At 40.4% G+C, this 16,474-nt stretch overlaps 1 protein-coding gene across 8 annotated transcripts in view; it reads left to right on the top strand.

The window, feature by feature from the left end:
* fars2 (phenylalanyl-tRNA synthetase 2, mitochondrial) overlaps positions 1-16,474 on the top strand; it is a 459,304-nt gene that overhangs the window by 333,195 nt on the left and 109,635 nt on the right. For all 8 annotated transcript variants that reach the window (XM_059945680.1, XM_059945673.1, XM_059945679.1 and 5 more), the window contains one exon: positions 8,533-8,684. In XM_059945680.1, coding sequence (XP_059801663.1) covers positions 8,533-8,684 — 152 coding nt within the window. The remainder of the gene's footprint in view (positions 1-8,532; positions 8,685-16,474) is intronic.

The raw sequence follows: 16,474 nt of genomic DNA on the forward strand, positions 1-16,474 counted from the left end.
ATTATTGTGTCCTTTTAAATTTGTCTGGGGCTTTGTCACCAAAGTAGGGTTCCATTAAATACAGCAATAGGTTTTCAGCACTGTGCATTTGTCATTCTCAAATATTAATTGACCCTCAAAGCTCAATTTCTCGTCTCAAGATGTAATTTCCATTCCCGTTATATTTGTTCCAAGGCGAATCTTTAGTTTGTTACCTAAAATGATTCTAGGAAGCCTGCATAAATACTGTTTTGTGAAAACTTTCATTATAAATTACGACTGTTAAGTTTTGCTCACAAATAAGAATTCTGCAAGGATTGACATCGTATATCCGTAACTTTTGTGAGGCTTTCTCAGAAAATTCTGAGATCTTGTATCACAAATAAGAAATCAATGATCACAAATCTTTTACCAGCAGAAGCTGCACAAGGTTGTAAATCTAGTCAGCTCCATCTTGGGCACCAGCCTACAAAGTACCCAGGACATCTTTAGGGAGAGGTGTCTCAGAAAGACAGCGTCCATTATTAAAGACCTCCAACACCCAGTGCATGCCCTTTTCTCACTGTTACCATCAGGTCGGAGGTACAGAAGCCTGAAGGCACACACTCAGCGATTCAGGAACAGCTTCTTCCCCTCTGCCATCCGATTCCTAAATGGATTTTGAAGCTTTGGACACTACCTCACTTTTTTTAATATGCAGTATTTCTGTTTTTGCACATTTTTTAATAATCTATTCAATATACTTAATTGATTTACTTGTTTATTTATTATTATATTTTATTTTGTTTATTATTATTTAATTACTTTTTTCTGTCTCTCTGCTAGATTATGTATTGCATTGAACTACTGCTGCAAAGTTAACAAATTTCAATTCACATGCCGGTGATAATAAACCTGATTCTGATCCTGATTATACAATAAATCAATAACCTATAAAGCTTTACTTTGCAAATCAATAATGTCATACTTTGTATCACATTTGAGCAGTCTTCAAGGTTTTGGATCGTGTAACAGTAATTAGTGATCTTTTACATGACAAATTAGTGATCTGTCAGACTGTAATAAACATTAATGAAAATACTGGGCACATTAAAGCATTAACACCAGAATTCTATTGGTGAAATAATCAACCAAAGTAATCAACCAGAGATGTTGAACTAAAGTGTGGACAGTATTGATTGCACAATTTAGAATGTGATCTGACAATATGAGCTAATGATATACAACTGCAGGGTTTGACTTGGTGCCCGAACGCCACCTCTCATTATATTCAGTTGTAAATGCTGAATTGTTGTCATTTTGTTAAATTTATCTCAGTGCTATGCACAAAGCAAATATTTCAGCACAACTACCTGGAATGAATTTTTCCTCACGTATCAGAAATCTGCCTAACTAATGTTATGGCATCTTACATGCAGACTAATGTTCACCATGTATTTAAAATTAGAAGCATTAGTTAACTAGACATTAATTAGAGTCACAGAATCATAGTGTCATAGAAAGTACAGCACAGAAACAGGCTCTTCAGCCCACCTAGTCTGTGCCAAACCATGTAAACTGCCTACTCCCATCAACCTGCACCAGAACCATAGCCCTTCCTACCCCTCCCATCCATGTACCGATCCAAACTTCTCCTAAGTGTTGAAATTGAGCTCACATGCGCCACTTGTGCTGGCAGCCCCTTCCACACGATCACAAGCCTCTGAATGAAGAAGTTTTTCCTCATGTTCCCCTAAAATTATCACCTTTCACCCTTAACTCATGACCTGTGGTTTTAGTCCCACCCAAGATTATCCACAGTGTTGCAAGAATTGTTAATCAAAGCTTGCTTCTACTTTGTCCAGTTCAGATTAAGTGTGCCAAAAATAAATTGTAACTAAGATGATCTAACAGATTGGCCCGTGGTTCTCTCATGTAATTGTGATGACTATTTATTAACTCAGAAGTTCCTGAACCTACCTAAGCTTTAGTCTGTTAGGAGGACTGGCTTAACATTCAGTCCTTTTCCTAAGTATGTTTGTTGCTAACTGGTGGCTTGTGCTCTGTGACTGCTGAGTGAATCCATCCAAGGTGTAATAATTAGAGTTCTGTGAGTTGTAAGAGTTAAACAATTGACAATATCTAATGAACGACACACCACAAACATAACTATTTCCAGAGCGTGTGCCTGTGCAAGTTTGAAAGCTGACTGACCACGTCATGTCACTGAGGCGGTAGCTAAAGAGGGTTGTTGTTGCAATCATTGGCTGTGTACTGTATATCTGAGGTTGGATCTAACCTCGGTAATAAAACAAACTCAGAGAAAAAGAAATCAAAATAGCCACACGCAAAACCGACATAAGTTTAACATAAAGATGTTTTATTTGAGATTGTTGTTGAAGTACTTTTTTAAACTTTACTCATTTTCTATTTGAGAAAAATAGGCTGAACAATTGAATGACGATTAGTAAACACATAATTGCAAATTACATTTGATTGACTCCACCTTCATTATGTTACTTTAACTTATAAACAGTTTACAGCGAATTTAGTAAAGTAAATCTCATGCCTTCAATCCAACTTAATCCACATAACAACAAAGTGCTTTTGAACTATAGTCATTCACACGCAGCAATGTGTGTATTAAAAGTCATTCTCAGCACCTTCAGAATTGTCAGGGATGTTTTACATCATATCCAAAAAATAAAATGGCACTACAGGCAACACAGCACCCCTTCATTACTAAACTAAACAGCCTGGATCCTTCTGGGCTCTCTCCTTTCTGATTCTGAAGAACGTACTGCCATTTGAGCTGTGTTTGATATTGAAGTAGTGAGCAATGGGAGACCAGAGTCCACCCTGAGACTGTGGAGCAAGATCAGAAATTAGATTTGAAGTCCATTGTCACTTCTAGTCTGGATTGGTTCGCAAGTCAGACAAAGAACACTATCAATTTAGTATTTGATAGTGTGTACTGTATAAGGGAGATAACCGTCTTGGAAGAAAGCATGTGAACTATGGCATTCTCTAGTGTTGTGAACGAATGAATGTGATGAATGCACCTGTGTACCTCTATGGAAATACAATGACATAGACTGAAAACAATGAATTATGATCACTTAGCTGCTTTAAGGTACTAAAATATTCAATTATGCTTTATTGGAACATTATCATACACTGCTGACACTAAGATACACAAGGAGCTAGTTAGCTGGAAATCTGGGCAAAGAGTTTGTCTTTAAGGACTGTATTAAAGGGAGGGCTATGCAAAAACATGGAATTTATAGTCTTTGTAGCTGAATGCCCAGGTGTTAGTGTTGTTGGAATTAAATTTGAAGATATGCAAGAGCCCATGAAAAAGATTACAAAAGTCTTGGCAGAACTGGATTGTAACATATTAGGAGCGAAAATGATTCATCTTTCTGTTAAAAATGTGATCTTCTGTCACTGGTGAAGAGCAGATTCTAGAAAGATGATCAAGCCACAAAAGCCAAAACTACTCAGTATTCAAAGTGTATTAGCAGAAATAGTTAACATCTTTTTTTACAGTAAATTTTAAGATCAGATACACTATGTCTGAAGAGGAGAGATATTGAGGGCTAAAAGTAGGGCTTGTGGTATATGCTTTGCTATCCAGTATCATAGTGGTTCTATTAGGTATGCTTGTGTAAAGTTTTCAGTGCCTTGTCTATAGGGTGGATAACTCTATACCATTGTTCTGCACCATAACCCCTGCAAATTTCCACTTCTAACATGGTTATAGAGTTATATAGCTTGCAAACAGGCCTTCAGCTTAACTGGTCTATGCCAACCAAGATTACCTATCCAAGCTAGTATCATTTGCCAGCGTTTGGCCAATAATCTTCTAAACCTTTCCTGTCCATCCAAACCTGTTATTTTACCTCACTCAACCACCTCCTCTGTCAGCTGATTCCACTTAGATACCACCCTTTGTGTATAAAAAAAGTTGCCTCTCAAATTCCACTTAAATCTTTTCCTTCTCACCTTAACAGACAGACATACTTTATTGATCCCGAGGGAAATTGGGTTTTGTTACAGCCGCACCAACCAAGAATAGTGAAGAAATATAGAAATATAAAACCATACATAATTAAATAATATGAAGTTAATCATGCCAAGTGGAAATAAGTCTGGGACCAGCCTGTTGGCTCAGGGTGTCTGACACTCCAAGGGAGGAGTTGTAAAGTTTGATGGCCACAGGCAGGAATGACTTCCTATGACGCTCAGTGTTGCATCTCGGTGGTATGAATCTCTGGCTGAATGGACTGTGCCTAATCAGTACATCATGGAGTGGATGGGAGACATTGTCCAAGATGGCATGCAACTTGGACAGCATCCTCTTTTCAGACACCACAGTCAGAGAGTCCAGTTCCACCCCCACAACATCACTGGCCTTACGAATGAGTTTGTTGATTCTGTTGGTGTCTGCTACCCTCAGCCTGCTGCCCCAGCACACAACAGCAAACATGATAGCACTGGCCACCACAGCCTCGTAGAACATCCTCAGCATCGTCCGGCAGATGTTAAAGGACCTTAGTCTCCTCAGGAAGTAGAGATGTACTGAACATACTAGTTTTTGATTCTCCATTTCTGGGGTTGATGTGGGGACTGCTTCTTTTCACATTATATGTCAATGATTTAAATGGCTTTGTGGCAGACAATCTGAAGATAGCTGGGGGGGGCAGGTAGTGTTGAAAGCAGGACGTCTGCAGAAGGACTTAGATTAGGAGAATGAGCAAAGAGGTGTATGTTCGTGCACTTTTGGTAGAAGGAATACAGGTGTACACTATTTTCAAGATAGGAAGAAAATACAAAAATCAGAGGTGCAAAGGGACTTGGGAGCTCCTGTGGAGGATTCCCCAAGGGTTAACTTGCAAGTTCAGTTGGTGATAAGGAAGGCAAATGTAATGTTAGCATTCTTTTGAGAAGACTAGAATATAAGAGCAAGGATATAATGTTGAGTATTTATAAGGCATTAATCAGATTGCACTTGGGAGTATTTTCAACATTTTCGGGCCCCTTATCTAAGAAAAGATCAAAGGTTCATTTTATTGTCAATGCTTGCATGTACAATACATCTCTCATATTCGTCTTCTGATAGCTGTAAGATACAGAAAAAAACACAGGAGCTGTTAAACAAACCCCTCCCTGCACAAAAGGAAAAATAAACAAAATTCACAAATCCCAAACCCTCCACCCCTTCCCTTGCACAAAAGCTAACGGATCACCCACACAGAAAATGGCGACTAGATCATCAAACCACAAGCCCCCAACCCACTCCTTCACAATAAAAAAGAACAACAATATCATCAAGCCCCTGCCTCACAAAAAAATCAGCCTGTGAAGCACCTAGGGTAATGGTGATTGTGGAGATGTTGTTGCCAATGCCTACTGACTGCGTCTGCAAGTGAGGAAATCGAAGATCCAGTTACACAGGGAGTTATTGATACCGAAGTGTTAGAAATTAGTAATAAGTTTCAAGGGAATGATGATGTTGAATGCTGAGCTGTAGTCTATGAAGAGCATCCTATGTATGAATCTTCACTGTTCAGATGCTCCAGAGCTGAGGGAGGCAGAGCATTTGTGATCTATTGTGGCTATAGTTTTTTTAATTATGTATTGCAATGTACTGCTGCCACAAAATAACAAATTTAATGACATATACCATATTAAACCGGATTTTATCTACGTCCCTCATGATTTTATACGTTTCTATACGGTCACTTCTTAGAGTCCAAAATCTGAGCCTGTTCATCTCATCTGGGCCTGGAGACTTAAACAACTTGATGCTTTCCAAAAGCTCCAGCACATCCCTTTTCTTAATGTCTATATGCTCAAACTTTTCAATCCGCTGTAAGTCATCCCTACAATTGCCAAGATCCTTTTCTGGAGTAAATATTGAAGCAAAGTATTCATTAAGTACCTCTGCTATCTCCTCCAGATCCATACACACTTATCCACTGTCACCCTAGACTGGTCCTATTCTCTTATGTCTTATCCTCTTGCTCTTCACATACTTATAGACTGCCTTGGGTTTTCTTTAATCCTGTCCGCCAAGGCCTTCTCATGGCCCCTCCTGGCTCTCCTAATTTCATTCTAAAGCTCCTTCCTGCTAGCCTTATAATCTTCTAGATCTCTATCATTACCTAGTTTTTTGAACCTTTTGTAACCGTTTCTTTTCTTCTTGACTAGATTTACAACAGCCTTTATACACCACGGTTCCTGTACCCTACCATCCTTTCCCTGTCTGATTGGAACGCACCTATGCAAAATGCTGCTCAAGTATCCCCTGAACATTTGCCACATTTCTTTTGTACATTTCCTGAGAACAACTATTCCCAATTTATCCTTCCAAGTTCCTGCCTGATAGCTTCATATTTCCCCTTACTCCAATTAAATGCTTTCCTAACGTGTCTGTTCCTATCCCTCTCCAATGCTGTGGTAAAGGAGATAGAATTGTGAACATTCTCCAAAATGCTCTCTCACTGAGAGATCTGACACCTGACCAGGTTCATTTCCCAATACCAGATCAAGTACAACCTCTCCCCTTGTAGGCTTATCTACATATTGTGTCAGGAAACCTTCCTGAACACACCTAACAAACTCCACCCCATCTAAACCCCTCACTCTAGGGAAATGCCAATCAATATTTGGGAAATTAAAATCTCCCACCACAACAACCCTGTTATCATTGCGTCTTTCCAGAATCTGTCTTCCTATCTGTCCTCAATGCCCTTGTTATTATTGGGTGGTCTATAAAAAATGCCCAGTAGAGTTATTGACCCCTCCCTGTTTCTAATTTTCACCCACAGAGACTCAGTAGACAATTCCTCCATGACTTCCTCCTTTTCTGCAGCTGTGACACTATTTTTGATCAGCAGTGCCACGCCCCCACCTCTTTTGCCTCCCTCCCTGTCCTTTCTGAAACATCTAAAGCCTGGTGCTGTCAGTAACCATTCCTGTTTCTCAACCATCCAAGTCTCTGTAATGACACAACACCATAGCTCCAAGTACTGATCCATGCTCTAAGCTCATCCGCTTTGTTCATGATGCTTCGTATATTAAAGTAGACACATAAGAAACTATTTGTCTGACTATATCCCTTCTTTATCACCTGCCTATCTTCCCTCTCACACTGTTTCCAAGCTTTCTCTATTTGTGAGCCAACCACCCCTTTCTCTGTCACTTCAGTTTGGTTCCCACCCACCAGCAGTTCTAGTTTAAACTCTCCCCAACAGCATTAGCAAACCCTGCCAGGATATTGGTCCCTCTCGGATTCAAGTGCAACCCGTCCTTTTTGTACAGGTCACGCCTGCCCCAAAAGAGGTCCCAGTGATCCAGAAATCTGAATCCCTGCCTCCTTCTCCAATCCCACGCATTTATCCTCCACCTCACTTTATTCCTATACTCACTGTCATGTGGCACAGGCAGGAATCCTGAGAATACTACTTTTGAGGTTCTGCTTCTCAACTTCCTTCCTAACTCCCTGTAGACTGTTTTCAGGACCTCCTCCCTTTTCCTACCCATGTCATTGGTGCCAATATGTACCAGGGCCTCTGGCTGTTCTCCTTCCCACTTCTGGATATCATGGACGCGATCAGAAACATCCTGGACTCTGGCACTTGGGAGGCAAACTTACTATCCTTGTTTTTTTCCTGCCTCCAGAGAATTGTCTGATTCCCCTATTACGGCTGCCTTCTTCCTTTTCCTACCTTTCTGAGCCACAGACTCTGTGTCAGAGGCGTGGCCACTGTTACTTCCCTCAGTTAGGCTTTCTCCCCCCAACAGTACTCAAACAGGAGTACTTATTGTTAAGGGGGACAGCCACAGGCGTACTCTCACATATCTAACTCTTGCCTTTCCCTCTCCTGTTACCCACTTATCTGTCTCCCAAGGCCCCAGTGTGACTACTTGCCTATAGCTTCTCTCTATCGCCTCCTTATTTTCCCTAACGTGGTCCCTAAGGAGCTGCAGCTTGATACACCTGGTGCAGATATGGCTGTCCGGAGGCTGGGAGTCTTCCGGACTTCCCACGTCCTACAACCAGTATAGAACACCAGCCTCACATACGTACTTCCTATTTCTGTTCCTCAGTGGTAACTTACCTTGCCTCAACCCGTTATCGCTGAAGTCCGAATGAGCCAAAGCCCTACTACTCTGCCTCAGGTCACTCTGTTTATGACCACTCCTTTGCTGTCTGCTCTGCCAGGCAGTGTCTCCCTTTCATGCGTGAACCTTCCCTGCTATCTAACTCATGATTGGTGCTCTGGTTATAGTCACTGATAGGCCACGTACAATGGACAAATGCTCTTGAAGCTCCCTTTTTAAATAATTGCCACTGACCTGTGAGAAGTCCCTCTTGGTTAAGCGCTGTTGATCCTGCTAAAGGGCCACATACAAATAATTTTGTTATTTACATTTTTATGTTTGCCTAAACTGTCAGTAGCATGAAGTTCACTCCACAGATGCTGCCTGAGCTATCAAAGTTTCTCAACATTATGTTTTAGATAAATAAAATGGATACTTTAATTATTTCTCTTTTTCTTTTTCCAGCCATTTAGCAAATACCCACCTTTAGTAAATGACATCTCTTTTTGGATTCCACGAGATGGATATGAAGAAAATGATTTCTATGATTTGGTGCGTAATATCGGCGGAGATCTGGTGGAGAAGGTCAGCCTCATCGATCAGTTTAAACATCCCAAGTAAGTGCCACTGGGACCATTTATGACCACATGAGAACTATGGTCTACATTAATCCGTGTATTCTGATGCTGGAGTAGAATTTTTTGTGTGTGTGCCTTCAGGCATGCAGATAACTGAAGAGCAAGGCAAGTATCCAATTAAAACATTGAAGTAACTTCGGACAGATGTCTGACATGTGATTATGCTACCACTGAACTTCCTCAGTTCTTTGTACCCGTTTAACAATCTACTCTGAATGCATCTCGATGTGTTTAATGGCTTTGTTTTAACGATGAAATGTTGCAGTAATGTAATCCCTGAAATTATGTGGACTCAAAGCAAGTGTGAGATCACACGCAGCTTTTAGGTAAAGTTGAAGGCATAATTACCCTAGTTTTATTGCAATTTCTTTGAACAATTTTAAATATTCATCCTCACATTACGTGCTGTATTTTATTTTTTTCAGTGTATTTTTAGCATATTGAACATTGAAAGGCTCCTATAACTGCGTGTTTCTTCAACACGTTGACCCTAATATTTATCAATGGGCTTATGAGCAGGTTTATCCTTGGATGAAGCTTCCAATTACATTGTTCCATTCCACTGTCACATGGCTGCATAAAATGGGAAATAGAACATAGAAGTACTCATAAACTATTCTGTTGAGCTTCAGGCTGAAGCATTGAAACAGATTAGAGGAAAATATCTAGTAAGGCAGTTTTTATCATGGCCAATATCCCATTCATGTTTTATGTTTGGTGCCAACTCTAACCACCAATAGCAATTTATTGGCTTACTAACTGGACAAAATTGCATTAAGACTGTGAGCCTAATTCAGTCATAGTCCAAATCATGAAGCAGAAATTCAACTTTGATTGTTAGCATTAAATGGCAGTGGATAGCTTTACTGCTATTTGATGTCATGGAGCACCAGTAAATGAAGAAGTATTTCAGTGCTCTTGGGACCTGTTAGCATGGGGTGTTTTCTTTTCATATTTTTACTTTTTCCCTTTGGCTATCCATGACCAGACATTGCAATCCAGGATACAGTAAGCCACACATCATAGCCACATCTGTACTTGAGATTATAATTCTGTCTGGCAGCCAGCAGTTGAAAAAGAATGAACGGTTGTACCTTGTAACTTGGGCAAATCCACCACTGTATTGGCCCTAAGTCACGTGAGACTGGGAATGTATCTGTTTCAGGGTCTGGTCACTACAGAACTGGCTAATCTCAAAATAGGAGAGGTTGCTGCAGAATAGCCAAATATTTACTTTTATCATCAAATATTTCTAAAAACCAATGTTGCCTGTGTATGGAATCAGACAGGTTCAATAATCTACCAACAGCAACCTAGTCTCATCTGAACATCCATCTGACACTAAGCAGTTGGTCGCTCCTCTAAAGCAGCTCGCAGCACGTTTTGCCATGTTCTCCATTAAATCAACCAACCTTGTGCAGGCTCTGCACTTAGGAGGAATCAAAGGCAAAATATTGATGTTTCAAATGAACAAAGTACCGAGGGATCTGGATGTTCTGTGCATGAGTTTACAAACAGGTTTCCAAGCAGGAATAGTGACTAGTTTCCACATTTCAAGAAAGGTGTAAAGACTTAAATGAAAGTGTGGAGGAAGTTTATTAAAATGATTTGAGGGATGCAGGATTTTAAATGGGTAGATTATTAAAACTGAGGTTGTTCTCTTGGAAAAGAAAAAGTTACTATGATATCTTACAGAAATATGCATTTAAAGTCATGATGTGTGAAAGCAGAGTGGATAGGAATGGTTTCCATTGGGGGAGAGGACAAGATCCGTGAAGGTTAATGGAGAAAGAACCAAAAGTGTCTTGAAGGAAACCTCTTTATTTAGTAAGTGGTTAAAGGCAGGACTGTATGAATGGAGGAGACACATTTAATTGTAGTGTTCAATATGGAGCTGCATTATATCTGACATTAAAGCAATTGCAGGATGATGGGGAAACTGTGACCAACTGGATTGTAGTTGCATAGAACTGGTATGATTTTGATGGGCTGAATGGCCTCCATTGAATGGTGTTCCAAGAATCTCATACTCAACATCAGCAAGACTTGATTAGAAGTATTGTAGGAAAGGCGGATAATAGTGCTAAAGATGAGGTAGCTGGTTTACAAACAGAGGCAATGTGTAGTGAGGAGAGGCTGTTGATGGGGCAAAATTGCAGTCAACAGGATGAGCTGCAATGTAAAAGGCGGACAAAATCGAAAAGGGTGAATTCAAGGCAGAAGGTGTTATATTTAAGTGCGGCCAGTATATGGAATAAGGTACATGAACTTGCAGCACAGATGCAGTTTGACAGGTATAATGTTGTAAGTATCACTGAATCATGGCTGAAAGAAGATTATAGCTGGGAGCTTAATGTCCCAGAAACACGTTGTATCAAAAGGACAGGCAGGCAGGCAAAGGGGACAGCGTTGCTCTGTTGGTAAAAAAATGAAATCAAATTTCATTAGAAGGAGGTGATATACATTCAGAAAGTATTAAAACATTGTGGATAGAGCTGAGGAACTGCAAGGGTAAAAAGACTGTGATGGGAATTGAATACAGACCCAAAACAGTAGTAATATGCAGCTTACAGATTACAATGGGAGATGGAAAATGCATGCCAAAAGGGGAGTGTTACAGTAGTTATGAGGGACTTCAATATGGAAGGAGACTGGGAAAATCAGGTTGTTGCTGGATTCCAGGAGGGGAGTTTCTAGAGTGCCTATGAGATGGCTTTTTAGAGCAGCTCATGGTTGAGCCCACTAGAGGATCAGCTATTCTGCACTGGCTGTTGTGCAATGAACCAGAATTGATTAAATAGCTTAAGGTAAAAGAATCCTTACGGGAAAGAGATCATAATATGATCGAATTTACCCTGAAATTTGAGAGGGAAAAACTAAAGTCAGATACATCGATATTACAGTGGAGTAAAGAGAATTACAGAGGCACGAGAGAGGAGCTGGCCAGAATCGATTGGAAAAGAACACTGGCAGGGATGATGTCAGAGCAGCAATGGCTGGAATTTCTGGAACTAATTCAGAAGGCGCAGGATTATATACATCCCAAAGAGGAGGAAGTATTCTAAAGGAAAGATGACACAACTGTAGCTAACAAGAGAAGTCAAAGCCAGCATAAAAGCCAAAGAAAGGGCCTATAATAGAGCAAAATTAGTGGGAAGTTAGAGGAGTAGGAAGCTCTTAAAAACCAACAGGAGGCAACTAAGAAAGTCATTAAGAAGGTAAAACTGGAATATGCAAGTAAGCGAGAGGATACCAAAAGTTTCTTTGGATACATAAAATGTATAAGCGAGGTGAGAGTGGATATTGGTGCTTTGGAATACAGTACTGGAGAGGTAGTAATGGGGGTAACAAAATGGCAGGTGAACTGAATAAATATTTTGCGTCAGTCTTCATTGTGAAAGACACTAGAAGTATGGTGGAAGTTCCAGGTGTCAGGGCTCTTGAAAAGTGTGAGGAGGTTCTTGGGAAACTGAAAGGTCTGGAGGTCTGGACCAGATGATGTACACCCCAGGGTTCTGAAAGTGGTTTCTGAAGAGATTTATGGAGACATTAGTAATGATCTTTCAAGAACCACTAGATTCTGGAATGTCCCAGAAGACTGGAAAATTGAAAATGTCATACCCCTCTTCAAGAAGGAAGAGAGGCAGAGGAAGGAAACTATAGGCCAGCTGATCTGACCTCAGTGGTTGGTAGGATATAGGAGTTGATTATTAAGGCTGAAGTGTCGGGTATGTGGAGGCACATGATAAAATAGGCTGTAGTCAGCATGGATTCCTCAAGGGAAAATCTTGCTTGACAAATCTGTTGAAATTCTTTGAAGAAATAACAAGCAGGATAGACAAAAGAAAATCGGTTGATGTTGTGTACTTGGATTTTCAGAAGGCCTTTGACAAGGTGCCATACATGAAGTTCGTTAACAAGCTATGAGCCCATGGTATTATAGGAAAGATTCCAGGTTGGATAAAGCAGTGGCTGATTGGCAGGAGGCAATGAGTGGGAATAAAGGAAGCCTTTTTTGGCTGACTTCCCATGACTAGTAGTGTTCCACTGGCGTCTGTGTTGAGACTTTTTATGTTGTATGTTAGTGGTTTGGATAATGGAATTGATGGCTTTGTTGCAAAGTTTGCAGACAATGTGAATATAGGTGGAGGACAGGTAGTTTTGAAGAAGCAGAGAGACTACAGAAGGACATAGGTTAGGACAATAGGCAAAGAAATGGCAGATGGAACACTGTTGGGAAGTGCGTGGTTATGCGCTTTCGTAGAAGAAATGCAAGGGTTGCTATTTTCTAAATTGAGAGAAAATACAAAAACCTGAGATGCAAAGGGACTTGAAAATCCTTGTGTAGAATTACCTAAAGATTCAAGATTCAAAAACTTTATTGTCATTCTAACCTTACATCAGCTCTGCAGGGCAGAATGAGACAGCGTTTCCCAGGAGCAGTGCAATCATAACATAACAAACGCAACAATAAATAGTAAACACAACAATAAATAGTAAAACACAACTGCCACATGTCGGTTAAAATCAAGTTATAAGTGTCCAATGCAAGTTAAAAGTGTCCAAAGCAGAGTCAGGTAGAGCAGCTATTCAGCAGTCTGACTGCCTGTGGGAGGAAGCTGTTTAGTAGCCTTGTGGTTTTAGTTTTGATGCTCCTGTAATGTTTACCTGATGGCAGAAGAACCAACAGTTCATGGAGAGGGTCTGGGGGGTCTTTAATGATGACCGTGTCTTCTGGAGGCATTGACTCTGAAAGAGGTCTTGGACAGAAGGTAGGGAGACCCCAATAACCTTCTCTGTTCCCCTAACCACCCTCTGCAAGGCTTTTTTGTCGGCAGCACTGCAGCTGGAGTACCAGGTTGTGATGCAAAAGGTCAGCACACTCTCAACCACGCCTCTGTAGAATGTAGTTAAGATGTTAGTGGGGAGTGATGCTTGTTTAAGCTTCCTCAAAAAGTGCAATCTCTGCTGGGCTCGTTTCACAATCCCAGTGGTGTTCCTGGACCAGGTGAGATTGTCCAAGATCTGCACCCCAAGGAACTTGATGTTTTCCACTCTCTCCACTGTGGAGCCGCTGATGCTGAGGGGTGTGCTCTCAGGCTGAGACCGTCTGAAATCGACAATATCCTCCTTGGTTTTGGTGACATTAAGCATCAAGTTGTTGTCACTGCACCAGCTCTGTAGGAGTTTGACCTCCTCCCTGTACATTGTTTCATCATTTTTGCTGATGAGCCCCACCACTGTGCTATCATCAGCAAATTTAGTGATCAGTTTCTCCTTGAATCTGGCTGCACAGATGTGTTAGCAGTTTAAGGTTAATTTGCAGGTTGAGAATATGGTGAGGAAGGCAAATGCAATGTTAGCATTCATTTCAAGAAGACTAGAATAAAAAAACAAGGATGTAATATAGAGACTTTATAAAGCACTGGTGAGGCCTCAGTTGGAATATTGTGAGTAGTTTTGGGTCTTTATTATAGAAAGGATGTGCTGAAACTAGAGAGGGTTCAAAGGAAGTTCTCACAAATGATTCCAGGATTGAATAACTTGTCATATGAAGTGAATTTGATGGCTCTGGGCTTGTATTCATTGGAATTCAGGAGAATGAAGGGTGACCTCATTGAAACCTATTGAATGGTAAAAGTCCTTGATAGAGTGGATGTGGAGAGGATGTCTCCTGTGGTGGGAGAGTCAAAGACCAGAGGACACAGCCTCAGAATAGAGGGGCATATTTTTTAGAACTAAGAGGTGGAATTTCATTAGCCAGAAAGTTGTGACTGTGTGATATTCTTTCTCACAGGCAGCCATGGAGTCCAAGGCTTTATGTATAGTTAAGGCAAAGGTTGATCAATTCTTGATTGATCAGGGCATGAAGGGATTATGGGGAGAAGGCAGGAGATTGGGGTTGAGAGGAAAATTGGATCAGTCATGTTGAAATGGCGGGGCAGAATCGATAGGCCAGATGGCCTAATTCTGCTCCTATATTATTTTATGATTGTGGATTTCAGAAAGGGGAAGTTAGGAGAACACATGTCAGTGCTCATTAATGAGCCAGCAGTTGGAAGGGTGATCAGCCTCTTTCATTGATCTTGTTATAGTTACTATTCTATAGAGTTGCTGAGTATGCCCACAGGAAAATGAATCTCAGGGTTGTATATGGTCACATATACTGTATGTACTTAGATAAAATTTACTTTGAAATTTGGAATAAATTTATTATCACAAGTTCCTGGGTGTAGACACCTCAGATGATCTATCCTGGGCCTGGCCCACTGGTGCAATCACAAAGAAGTCACACCGGGGCCTGTACTTTGTTAGGAGCTTGAGATTTGTTTTGTCACCAGTGGCCTGATTTACTGTGGGGAACTCTCTGACCGGTCGCCTCACAGCCTGCTATAGGATTACACGAGTTTGTGGAGCATTGTAGACTCAGCCAACTCCAGCATGGCACAACATTCCTCACTATTGAGGACATCATCAAGAGGTGGTGCCTCCATTGCTAAGGACCTTCACCTTCCAGGAGGTGCTCCCTTCTTGTTACTATCATCAGGGAGGAGGTACAGGAACTGAAGACCCACACTTCCCCTCTGACTTCAACAGATTTCTAAATTGTCCATACACTAATTATTATTCCATTTTTTACAATGTTCGTAATTTACAGTAATTTTATGCCTGTGCACTGTACTGTGGCTGCAAAGCAGCAAATTTTACATCCTATAAGACTGATAATAAATCTGATTATGATTCTTGGTGACACAGTAATCAGAGTGATTACCATAGTATGAGGCTTATTACATTTTTCGCAGTCAGATCAATTGCCTTCATTTGTGTCCTGCTAAACACTCTGAGCCAAAGTGATACACCAATGTACTTTGAGCTATGTAGCATCAAAATTGAAGGACACTGGCTCAGCATCGTAATTACCAAATGGAATCTTTTTAAAAACATCTATGACAAAGTAAATATATAATTCAGTTGCTTTGCAAATCAGATGAGTTTGGTAAAGTCTAATGAAGGTGTAATTTGGCACTTTATTATAATGAACCTGCACAAAACCTTCAGGCTTGAGACCTGATTATGGAAGACCAATGGAGGCGAGAATTTTGGCATTGCTGTTTCAGTAATGGTCTGAATGATGAAGAACGTAAAGTACTTCCATCCAGCATGCAGTCTCCTCCATACCTCCTCATTCTCTGTAGTTATTAGCTTAACACTAATTCAGTAAGAAGACTAAACATCAGTTTCCAAACATATTTCAACTTTGCTTTTCAGCAATAAGACTGAAGTGTGCTTGAAGTTGGCTTATAATAATTAAAATAGCAATGTTTGCTGTCCTGGAGGCATTTCAACTAACTACAGAAACAGTGATAAATTTAAAGTACAAATTTGTTATAACTTCACAGTCCAGAGCGCATATTAAATATATCATTTGTGAGGACCTGTAATCATGCTTCTAAACACAGGACTAATCATGACTTTGCTGAGGTATGCAATCATTAAATTAATCTTTCAATCTACCATTTTATATCTATGGCAGGTTGCCAATTTTAGGCACCAAGAATATATCATCTTTCTGGATTTATCTACCGACTTGGTGCTGTTTTGACAGAGAACAAAGTCTAAATAATGCTCATCACAGTAGAACTGTTTCCATTATTTATGTACATTGCTTCACTGCTTTATTTTGTCCAGTATGAAACTAGCCAGTTACTCTGTGTTCTATTATTTATTTACTTGAGCTCTGATTGAACAGTGATTCTTTGCTTAAGTGA

This window comes from Hypanus sabinus, chromosome 20, assembly GCF_030144855.1.
Source record: "Hypanus sabinus isolate sHypSab1 chromosome 20, sHypSab1.hap1, whole genome shotgun sequence".
Taxonomy (NCBI): domain Eukaryota; kingdom Metazoa; phylum Chordata; class Chondrichthyes; order Myliobatiformes; family Dasyatidae; genus Hypanus; species Hypanus sabinus.